Below are 12,448 nucleotides of genomic sequence, written 5' to 3' on the forward strand. Positions count from 1 at the left end.
CCCCCCAGTTTGAAAGAATTTCAGAGATTTTGGGGTTCTTGCATGATCAGCATGGGGCCACATTGCCTTTAGGAAATGTGTTACATTAATGCCGGAACTGATGCAGTAAACAGAAGCGTGTTGCCCAAACACAGTAGCAATTGCACGGTTTGCTTCACCCCTGTGACTAACCAAAGCCCCGACGATGAGAGCACTTCAGCAAGGCGCCGGGAGTTTGGCAGGCTGGTCAGTTCTTACTGAAAGGTTCAGGGAAGACATGCAACCTGATGAGCTCCCTGATGAGAATCTGAGATCTTTATACTTGAATGAGGCAGAAGGCTCACAGGGGACAAGAAAAAAAGGAAAGATGAGTCAAAGAAAAATCCAAGAATTTGAAACTAAGCAAGGAGGCAAATACAAAGAGGGGAAATGAAAATGAGGTTGGAAACAGTGGAAGGGGAAAAGAAGCGGGAACGGAATCTTTGAAGAATTTTGTCCTTGTTTCCTAGGTAAGCCTCGCCCAATCTGGTCCTTAAAAGCACCATCCTGACAACTTTGGTGTGAATTTGAAGCACAGGCCACCAGAAAGAAGTTCTGAACAAATAACTACAAGTGAGATGAAGGGAGGATATGCTAAACTATTAATCCGAAGCCGTTTGTGGCAACATGTAGATCAACTTGACTTAAGCACAGCGATGCCCTTTGTATGGCTCCTTCTTCTATCTTCTGGAAAATGCCATGTAAGCCAGTATCCTCACAGAAAAGATTTTGGGTCCAGCCAATTGCAGGATGGGGTAAGCCATCAAATTTTAAACTTGAGTCTCTTTCAAATCTGAAATTCTCCAAATCAGAATTTGGTTGCATGTCTAAATCTGAGAGCAATAGCATGCCTCTTTTCAGTTGTAACAGTGAGACAGAAAACTCTGGACTTTAAGAAGATTTGGCCAGTAAAACAGTGATCAGATTTTTGAATAGCATTCTCTGCCTGGTATTCTATTTTAGCCAGCTTTAAGCTGCCTAAGAATATGAGTCCATCAATTTTAGCTACAATTAAGGCTTAAAAACCAGTCCCGCTGCTTCCAAGTAATGAAACAGAATATGCCAACAAGAAGGAGTTTCATTTGCAACACTCTGAGCCAGGTTCAGACTCACAAGAGGCTTCATGCAAAGAAGTAGGTGTTGCTGTCACCTCTCCTTCTGTCTAGAGGATAAGGTGAAGGGGGAAAGTGAATAGCAAGGGCTCCCCAGCAATTAGTCTAGTTTGTTGTGCTTCAGGCTGACTCTGCAATCAGTAATAAAAAACCAAGGATGGGGAGAAAGTATGATTACTGCTTATCTTACAGCATAAAGGTCAGGCATAGGAGAAGGGAAGGGAAAAGGCATCCTGACTGTGATGGGGAAAGCCTATTTCACTGCCGAGTTCTTGTAACAAGCATCGCAGCTAGATCTTCCTCAAGCTCACCTAAAGTATTAAGCCATGTAATTCTAGTCGTGAAAGAAATAGAGATCCACCTACAACATTTTTAGTGTCATCTATTTTCTACTTTGACTACATGTACCTACTTTATAGATGATTGGAAATATTGGGAGGTTTAGATTAGATATCAGGAAGAAGTTCTTCACAGAGAGGGTGGTGAGGCACTGGAACAGGTTGCCCAGAGAAGCTGTGGATGCCCCATCCCTGGATGTCTTCAAGGCCAGGCTGGATGAGGCTTTGAGCAACCTGGTCTAGTGGAGGGTGTCCCTGCCCATGGCAGGGGGGTTGGAACTAGATGATCTTTAAGGTCCCTTCCAACCCAAACCATTCTATGATTCTGTGATTGCAAATATAGTAACATTATTATCAAAGCATGAGGCATCCTGGCCTTTAGCCTAAAATACTATCATATTTGCACTGTCCCCACGAAGTCTTGGCATCACGATAAAAAATTCAGTGCATAGAAATTCAAGAAACTTCTGAGGCTGAAGGCCTAAGTATCTCCTCTCAATCCCTCTCTGTATAAGAGGAATCTTCATGTCTTAAAATCCAGTCTCCAAATTTCAGGTATAACCTATTCAAAGCAGAACATAAAGGAGTTACACGTTTCTTCACCTTTAAATTGCAAAGGAGTGTTACGGTTGCAGTTGTCTGTTAAATCTGTGATTTCTCCGGTTTTAGAGAAACCTACTGCTGTGTTTTGATGCATGGTTCTTTCATCAGCATCCTCACTTATTTCAAGGAAACAACGTCCGGAGGTTATTTTTTAATATTGCGTGCACCCAGCGAATGATACACCTTGCAGTGATTCACAACGCCCTCTGCGCCGCAATTGTCATTTCCACCCTGGAGATCCCACTGAAGCAGCACCTCCAGACCTGTGCTGGTCCCACCGATGAGGCATTAGGGCTGAAAGTACACAAGCTTCTCAAGGTACGGGTAGAAGCACATGGAAGGGGTGCACCATGAGTGGAAAAAAGGCCTGGAAGCTACAAATAAAGAACAGGTAGCTCTGAGTTTGCACCCAGCTGTGCTGTATGCTGTGTTTCCTCTCCTCTGTCCTGGCTCCGGCTGTTTGGTGGTTAGACATCAAAGCACCACCTGCAATGGCCCTCGCTATCTCAGACGGCAAGCCCAGCACAGCCAGAGGGGAGGAAGATTCCCTATTTTCCACGCTTCCTTTCCTGTGCTGGCAAGATGGTCATGTGGGCAAGGCAACAGAAGGGTGGCTTGCTCTCCTGTTTCCCAGCGTTAGACTTGCTCTATGAGTAGACGGAAAAATTTCATCGCTAGCAGTGCTGGTCTCACAATGGCAGAGAGGATGACACTGGGTCACCTCCACTTCTACAGACCCACTGCACACTGTACTGATTTTGCCTCCCTGAGACTTACAGATATCTCATGATGTGATACATGGTTTCCATCTGAACAACCCCCACAACTAATCCCTGGACTACATTTCTTGCAGTTTTCCATCTTCCGCCCACGGCTCCATTGACTTCTCAACACGAAGAGGCTGAATGGTGAGAAAATAGCAGAGCTGTGGAAACCGAAAGAAAGCCTCATAAAGATTTTGGAAAAAGAATCAACGCAGGAAGGTGCTTTAAAACCTCGGCAGCAGGACAGGCACTCGTTGCGGAAGATTTAAGATGGTTTTATGTGAAAACATGTCCCTCAGGTGGCAAGCTGTCAAGGAAAAAGAACCCAAAGGGGAAAACATAGGTCTGTTTTTTTGGGGTTTTTTTCTGTTTGTTTGTTTGTTTGGTTTTTTTTTTAATGGTATTTAGAAGGATATTTTAATGAGGATTTATTTCCAGATGTTCTTCAAATTGTCTCCCTGGAGTGCTGGGACTGCTTCAAATACCTCGTTGGAAATATTCAAAAGCAGGATGGGCAACTGGCTCAAGGTGGCCCTGCCTGAGCAGGGGGCGTTGGACCAGATGACCTCCAGAGATCCCTTCCAACCTCAGCCATCCTGTGATTGTGACATGTCGGGGGTCCAACACAGACCAGGGGCTCCTTGCACGTCTCTGGTTGTTCGGTGGGGACACTTTTCCCCACCTGCTCCCTTGGCGGTGTCCCTTGCCTTGGGTGAGCTCCCAGAATGACATCTGTGAAAGCAGCCCTGAGGGATGGGACCACACCGCTTTCTCCAGGACTTCTCTTGGATGTCCTTCTGCACACTCTGCTTTCCCACTGCGTTCCCAGCAGCAGCTGTATGAATTTTCCAGGGTTGCTTTGAAATGTGTGCAAGCTCCCACCCACAGCTATGGGGTGCTCAGCTATGGGGCTGCTGCAAGCATGAGAAGTAGGGGTTGTCTGTCAAAGGGCAGGTCCCCAAGATGAGGTCTGCTCCGGAAACCTGCTAAGGACAAACTCCAAGCTTTCAAGGACAGCAACCTGAATAAGCTACAGCATTTCCAGGTCCAAATGCCACCTGTGCATAAATTCCACTTGATATAGGTACTTCACACAGGAACTCTAAGGTCCCTACAGGTATTTCCAGATGGCAGCTTCTCATTATATCAGCTACATAAGGAATTCATATTTAGTCCTAAATTGCACCTTGGGGGCCTGGGATGGGAGAAACACAGGCAATATGGTCCATCTACCAGCACTATCTTTTTCTCTTGGTTTTATAAAAAAATAAATAGAAATCTTAAAAAAAAAAATACAAATCTCCATCACTGAAACACCTCGTGCCATTATAGAAGATTTCCAGGTTAATCTCAAGAGGTTGTTTTTAGAAAAGGAAAGGGGAGCATTGCTTTGAGGGAAAACAAATGTTAAAAGATGTACTGTACTTTGACACTGTACGAAGAGGTCAGACCCCTTCTACAAATACAGAAATTTAAATTACAGCAATTCTGAGAAAATTCATTATTTTGTCCTGTGGGAATTTTTCACACTTGTCACAGTAAAAAGCCAGTTTCTGCCCACAGGGAGGCCAAAAGGCAAATGTTACTCAGTATAATTATAAACATGTTAGATTTTGCACAAGTGCTCTTGAGAAAGGGAATGGGTCAATTCAGGCAGCTTTTTGCCACAGTTATCACCACACAATCAAACTAATTGGTGTTATCAACACCTTGCTCACAGATTTCAGAAACTGGCACGCTTTCTGGTTCAGTTTTGAGAAAAAAAGTGGCAATTCCAGTTAACAGCAAAGAAATTTGAAGGCAAGCAGCACAAGTTTTGGGAGCACCTATGTTATCCCTGACCAAAAGTGACTTTGGCAGGTTGACAGAAACATGACTGTCTCATGAAATATGTAGGAAACAGAGTGTATCTTGGCTGCCCTCTGAGAGGCAGGGGAACTGGCTAAGAACTCTCCTTGATTGCATTAATGCAGCACGCTAGTACTGTGTGAAAAAAAAAGGTAACAGAGCCCTGCAAAAGTTTTTTAGTTAGATTTTCAGCCTACTTCTGTAAGGAGTAAGGTGTGCACAATTTCACTGTCGTCTACTAGAAACCTGTGAACCCTCTAGCACACAACTCATTTTGACTGCAAAGGGTGGAGCTCTTCCCCACTCTGCCACATATCCATGAAGTCCATGTGAACTAGCCCTCTGGCGAAGACACTTATCAGGCTTCTTGGGAAGCGAAGGCAGACAAACTCAGCTGGGCTGAGGCTCGTCTACAAGGTCCTGTATGGCAAGTTACTCTACCCCCTTCCTCCCAAAGCTTCTCAGCCATTTGCAACAGTATTTTGCTGAAATGCCATTGTCATGCAAACAAACAAAAACCTCCAAGCCCCAAGCACACACAAAGCATCACATAATTTTCGCTACATTTCAACACAGTGCATGGTTCCACATGGTGCCTTCGTCCCACTTTGCCTTCTCCTCTACGCAGCACAGCCTTAGTGTGGAGGAAACCAGAGATGGTCTGGCATAAGCAGACACCACCACCAATATCAAAGCTGCTATTCGGGTTGCTCTTTGACCTCTGTGGCATACCTACAGCCAGGCAGTGCTGAGATCAGCTGTGTTTAGGGAGGGATCTGCCTGCACACCCAGACAGTGCAGATAGGTTACCAGTATTACCCGGACACCTGTATTAGCCTTGCTATGCCCCAAGCTGGCTTCTATCATGCTCACCACAAAGCAGAGACTAAACTGGGCCCAGTTCTTCCATTCTGCTCCTTCCCATGGAGTTCAGCCACCCTACCCTCCCCGGGGCCATGCCAGCTGCAGGCAGTGATTGCTTCCCCAGCCAGCACAGCCCTGCAACTTCTGGTTGATTGCAGACAGCCCAATGCCTCCAGACTTTTGGCCCCATATGAGAGGGATTGCCCAGTTAAGCAGGATAAAAAGGAAGTATTTTTGTGTCTCAGCCTAATCTTATAGATTAGTGTCCATACCGTAAGTTCCTCAGCACACAGAAGCAGATTTCTCCCTTGCGCGGTTGACGGCAGGATAATCTCTTGCATAACAACCCGCGGTCTGGGGGACGCTCATTAGCGGCTGCCTAGTCCAACACAGCAGCACGTGCGACCACAGCACTGACCTGAGACCCTCTCCTTCCGGCGAGTGCTGTCGGCAGTACTCCAGGGTGAAGGACTCCGCCGATGCTGAGCCAGCACACCAGCGGACAGTCGCCATGTCCCAGTACACCGTGCAGTCCTCGGCCTTGATGGTGGGGATGGCGGGTGCTGGGGACACAGGCACATGTTAGCCATACCATGAAGAGGGTGCCAGTGGCTGGCAAGGGATGCTTGAGGGAAAGGAAGAGTCACCTCCCCAAAAACCCAGGGGATAATCAGTTTGGGATAATCACCCAGGAGTGATGTTTTCTCCTTTGTGTTTCAATGGCAGAGGCCTACCTTATGGGGAAAAAACAACCACCCTGGGAAAACCACTGTGAATATTTGTGTATTTCTGCCTGTCCTTAGAATGCCTGTGTAGATTCTCATGCCTTTTCCTCAAACACGTTTTCCTCATTTCTGCCAATCTTCAAGGGGCAGTAGAGCCTACAGCTCTCCCTGCATCACTTCCATCCTGCCCTCAGCAGTCCCCGCATGGACTGCATCAGAAACAAACGTGCTGCTGCAGAAGTAACAGGAAGATGCTGACTTTCTGCTTAATTATGTCCTGTTTATTTTTGCAATGCTAAAATTTGGTCCTGTAATTTCTCTTTTTTAAGAACTACAGGCCCAACTGCAAGAAAGAAAACGGAATGTAAAATAGTCTACTGAATGCAAGTAATCAAAAGCTATTGTGTGAAATTGCACATCCAACATTGCAAGCTGAAAAATGGATTAGTTGTATTCACTTGCTTTTTCCCTTTTTAGGAAATAGCAACATAAACGAACCTTACAACCTGTTCTTGAAGCTCATACAAACAATCTTAATGCCACTCCTTAAATGAAAGATTATTAATTAAAACCAAGGTAACAGAAAGTTATTTTGCTTTCAAAGAGATCGGGTTCCAAATAGCAAGCCTAAGACAAAAGTAGAAATTAAACAATTTCATGACAAAATAATCTTATAGAACTGCAACCAGCATTCCAGATGCATTCTGGTTTGTAAGAAATAATTTGTTATTAGTAGAAAAGGAAAGAAAAACACCTACAAGTACATATTGATTTCCTGGTTTAGTGAAAATCAGGAGGTTAGTTTGGGTTAAGATGTAGTTGTATTACAGGAACAGCTAATCCAGGTATTCAGCAGAACAATAAATCTGTGGGATAGATGCTTAGCTGGTAACACATCTGTGTTTTACACTTAGCAATAACCCCTTAATTCTCTTCAGACATATTTCATGATTGTCCGGTTTTAAATGCATCGGTTTCTAAAGAATGAAAAATTAATAGTTAAATCCCCTAATGCCTGCATTCAGCAAGTGACACACATATCACATTTATGTATGTGCAAACAGTATGTCACAAGACATTTTTTTTTGTTTGTTTGTTTGAAATGATCTGTCTAAAGAGTAGCTGGAGTCAGCAAATCAGAAAACGTAACTGTGCTCCTGAGTTTTTTTTTTTTAACAAATTAACTGCAGTTAGAATATAGATCTGTTTTCCTCGTAATACTCCAGCACTGATAGAGGTGATCTTACAAGAGGCAAAGAGCTAAAAGGTGTAAGTCATTACCCTGTCCCTCAGATACAGGGTAAGAGTCACACAGGTTTTGAACAACAGAAGAAGTGCATTCACTCCCATGTCCTTAGGACTGTAAAGCGCCTTCATCTGGAGATCAGTTTGAGACAGACAGGGAGGAAGGAGGGTAGAGGGATAATCACTGCCTTCAGCATCATTCCCTCACAGAAAATGCTGCTTGGAAACAGCACGTTCCCCAGGGGAGATCCGGCTCTGAGTTTTGGAGGTGGAGGAGCAGGAGACAGGAGGTGCTGGGGGAATGATGCAGTAGCACCCGCCCGCACTTCCCACAATTCTCTTGGCTCACCGCTACCTCCATGGGTGCCATCCCAGCAGGGAAACCTTGCGGAGATTCCCAACACCTGGTAGAGGCACTGTTTTGATCTGCTCTTATGCATGTGTTCCCAGAACTGCACACCCAGCAGCTTATTTTCTTGTATGTGCCATTTTTCATTTTGAAGTACTAAAAATAAACTTTCTAAATTCTTGCCTCTGAGTTAATCGGGCTACTTGAAGAATTAAAGTATTCTAGCTTTATATCAAAGTAGCTGGGCTTTCGCTGAAGAGCCGGTTTCCATTACTAGTGCACATTTTCCCACCTTTGGTATTAAGGAGATGCAGCAGTTTTGCATCAGTCAGTGCTCAGCAGTGTCCCCCAAGTCCACCTGAGATACAGTGCACTCCAGACAGAGTTCATGGTAGCTTGAGCAAAAGTGTTTAATGAGCCTGTTATTTGTTCTAGTTTAATTGCTTTCGTAAAGAAACAGGCCAAAGGAAGGCATCAAAGGCTCAAGGAATTTAACTTATTCAGAAGGCTTCAGGTTTGGGGAAAAGAATAGCGAGCCTGATACCAAAAGGCAAAGACAGACAGTTAAAAATAACAGCTGCAAAGAAGTTAAAACCCCTTTAAAAATTATGATTTATTAGCTAGTAGTAACTCATTATTACTTGACCATGTTGCAGGAAATCTGCACCATGCTCACAATTACTTTGTTGAGGCCATAAAATCTGAATTCCTACTTTGAATTATCTGGAAAATAATTTTTGCTAAAAATACGAATAGCAAATTGAATATCAAGTAGAATTATCAACAAATTTCAAGTCTAGTAAATCAAGCGAAAGACTTGAAGAAGTAGTTGCTGCCAAGTGATTTCAACAAGAGAGTTATTTAATTAAGAAATTGTTAAATACCCTTGTCTGTTATATTTTGTGACTGCAAGAATGGAATGATTGTTTTTATCCTGTAGCACTAATATTTGCCTGGTAATAGGGCCTCAGACACAAGATGCTTCACCTTGCTGGTAATTCAAGAAGAAATAGTTTTGTCAATTCAAGTTATTAAAGAAATTAAGGCTCAGAATAATTCATCAGTCAAATGAAGCTCATAAACAACACTCATCTAATTACTCATCTTAATTTATACCACTTAAACAGCAGCACAGCCTCTCAGCCACACATGAGATTGTGTCCCACTGAGCTAGGCGCAACATGTAACCTTGGTAAAGCAGGTCTTCCACTGAAAAGTTAATAATTTAAATCAATGTGATGTAGATGTATTTGGGAGGATGGCAGAGAGTCAAAAATGCAGCCATCACCTCCATTTTCCATAGGAGAAGCAGCAGCAGGGAGCAGCCGTGTGGCTTTCCCAGAGCTTCCCTGGAGCATTGCAGCACACTCAGAAGAGAAATTCTTAATGTGCTCCCGCAGTGCCTCAGTCATGAAGCCCAAGACTGGAAATGTCTTCAGATCTGAATGCCCTCCAGTTTCCTCCCAGGAGCAGTTCGCCCGCTATCTCATGGCAAAAAGGGAGACGACGGTGAGTTGCCTGCTGTCTGCCTAATGGGCTAAAATGAAGCAGTTTCCCCTGTTTCAGTAGCACTATAGACTAGAATTGGTCTAAGGACCTGAAGCTTATAATAATCAAGTTCCAGAATAATAATCAATTGACAAAATATATACATACCCGTTTTAAAAATGGCTTTTTCACTGGGTAAGCTACAGCCTGTGCCATTCACAGCCATGATCCACACACTGTAGCAGCGATCTGGCTCCAGGTCCTCCAAAATGCAGTGGCTTTCCTTCACCGTCACTCTGTACTCTTCCACCAAAGCTAGGAGGAACACACACACGCGCACACAGGATGTCACACTCATGAGCTGCACGGTAGGGACTATGATTGCACCTCGCAACTAACATGTAAGGAATAGTCAATTAAAAAAATCCGGAAAGCATTACTAGCCAAGATCTCTGTGTTTCATTCTGGCTCAGTTTTGACATACAGTTTCTGACATGCCCGTGATTTGAGTGGACTCAGACCCCATTGGTGGCAAGGGGAGATTATGGCCCTCAGTCCTACGGAGGACCAGACTGCAAATTTGGGACATAGAGTCAGCAGTTATCAGCCCTAGTTTCACCACTCTATAAAATATCAATTTATCATAATGGACTTTACAGCCCTTAGCTATAAATTAGCTATTATAAAAAGCCCTTAGCAGTCTTTAGCATACACACATGCACACATGGATTTGTGCAGAGCCAGTTGCTTGAAGTGACTTTATGAGCACTCTGAGCTTTTTATGAATGAGCATTTCAATCTTCTTTTCTCCATTTCATATTTAACATTTGAAATATTTTAATGTCATTTTAACAAAAATATTTGTCTACATGTGGAAATGCTTATTATCTTTTCCTGTCATTTTGTGTTTAGGACACATTTCCAAAGTACAATGCAGGGCCCTAAAAACCTAATGAGGCTCATCCCTTTGGAATCTCTATCTGCAGTCCCCATGAGTACTCATGGGGTGGCATGGACACATCCTTGCTGAATGTTGGGCCACTTCATAAAGGAGTACCTCAACAGGGATGTTGCTGCTTCTCTGCAAATTTCTGTCCTGCACTTTACAGAACCATGATATTTATCTTGCATTTTGGGGGATGAAGGGGATAAGAAGGATCAGCATCTATCTCATTCTCTCCTCCATTGTTACCCATCCTTAGTCCTATGCATGATGTCTTCACAGCCCCTCTTCTCTCTGCATCCTGGGACCTCTCCTTCAGCTTGGCTTTCCCTTTATTGACCCCAGACCAGAGCAGAAAGGACTCCTGCTGTTGTGAAGGCAAGACCTTACGCACCCCCTGCATCTTTGCTGGCTTGTGGCTCCTCCATACAGTAGACCTGGAAGCAGTCAATGGCATCCCCATCGTTCACAGCCCAGTAGACGGCAACGGAGGTGCTGGTGGCCGAATTTGGTTCCTGAGGTAGGACAGTTGGTGTCTGTGGGACTGAGAGGAAAGTCTCACATTGTTATTCACACTCCTGCATTTTCAGCCAAATTACCTATAGGTTTGTGAAGGCACCTGGTTGCTTATTTTCACTCAGGTTGCTTATTTCCACACAACAAGTACAGCAAGTACATGAAATACGGAATACTGGTGCAGTTATAGAGCTGTAACTCCTCCTAAACTAGGAACAGAAAAAGGTAATTGCTCAGCATTGGATTTTGTCCATTTCCCTCACAGTCTGAACAAAGTAAGATCTAGTCCTAGTACTGGGACCACCTGAACCCACCACAACACATGTGCCCCAACAACACCCTGCTCCCAACTCTTGGGATCCTTCCCCATGGGGCAGGACCATCAGGCAGAGTCATGTCATGGCTGTGTGTTTTCAACGGCCAGCAAGGAAGGTCCCAGGGCTGTGGCCAATCCTGGACATGCTGAGCTGTCAGACAACTCCAGTGACCCCTCTCCTTTCCCCAAGAGACCTGCTCCCTTCAGTCACAAGCCCAAGAGACTCCTGATAATTTCAGGACACCACCTCAGAAAGCCAGAAGACCCTGGAGCCTAATGCACCCTCCTTTGGGTGATGGCCTTCTCCATGACCTGCCCTTGCCTTGCTGCACAAGCACTAGAGGAGTGGACACCCTGTGGAGAGAATGCCCGTGGAAGTGGAGACAGAAAGCACTTGTAGCAAAAAGCATGGGATAGCTCAGTGATGGGGAGAGGAAGCTTGCAGAAGAAGAAAGCTTCCTGCACAGGCAGGCGCACATAGCTGATCCCAGGAAGTTGGGCAGGGGAAAGAACCTGCCACAGCAGGAAGGGGTTCATGCAGTGTGTCAGATCCACTGACGCTGACAGCAGCGGACACAATTTGGGGAAAGGAAGCCTCTAACAGCACTGGGGAGCAGGAGGCTCCCCACAGCCTTGGTCCACCCCTGTCCAGACCTGCGAGGACTACGACTGCAGGTGCACAACTAGGTGCTCCGCCTGGCATGGTCATTTTCCCCACAGACCCATTGGGAAGAGAATCCTTGGTGCACAGGTGAGCCCGAGCTCAGCTAAAGCACCTAAACCCCATGGGACTACCGGGGGGGTTGAAGCACTCACAAAGAATGGTTCAAAGTCCTCCAAGGCTCCCCAGATTTCATATAAACTTTGTCTCCTCATCGGCACAGATCCATCCCTGATGAGATATTGTTCCCCCTATGATTATCGCTTAAAAGAGAGGGAGGGGAAAGAAAGAAGCAAAAAGCCCCAGAAGATGTTCATTGTTAAAGTGGTGATTGCAGGGAACGAAGATACATGGTTCAGTTTCTTTACCCAGTAAATTTCCATATTGCATGAATTCTCTTAGAATCTCAGCAGAAAGCTTTTGCTTTTTTTTCCAGTTATCTTCACAGTAATGATGATGATCCCCTGTGGCATGAACAAGGCAAATGCAGATGCTGGCTGTTTCCTTATGATTTATACAGAGAGCTACCAGTACAGTAGGATTACATCTGCTTCCCTTTGAAAAAAAAAAAAAATTATCCTTCTCATTGCTAAAAACAATTTGCATTTTGTCTTTTGACTGCACCTAGAGTTGGTCAGTTTAAAAATTGATCGTCTTT

At 44.6% G+C, this 12,448-nt stretch overlaps 1 protein-coding gene across 1 annotated transcript in view; it reads right to left on the reverse strand.

Annotated features, from left to right (window-relative positions):
• The window catches only part of CMYA5 (cardiomyopathy associated 5), a gene marked incomplete at its 5' end in the record, with an annotated part of 39,623 nt that overhangs the window by 5,280 nt on the left and 21,895 nt on the right, over positions 1-12,448 (reverse strand). Inside the window, 3 exon segments of the mRNA XM_010147811.1 lie at positions 5,966-6,110; positions 9,523-9,669; positions 10,692-10,841. Of these exon segments, the coding sequence (XP_010146113.1) occupies positions 5,966-6,110; positions 9,523-9,669; positions 10,692-10,841 (442 nt within the window).

This window comes from Eurypyga helias, unplaced genomic scaffold (assembly GCF_000690775.1).
Source record: "Eurypyga helias isolate BGI_N326 unplaced genomic scaffold, ASM69077v1 scaffold28292, whole genome shotgun sequence".
Lineage (NCBI taxonomy): Eukaryota > Metazoa > Chordata > Aves > Eurypygiformes > Eurypygidae > Eurypyga > Eurypyga helias.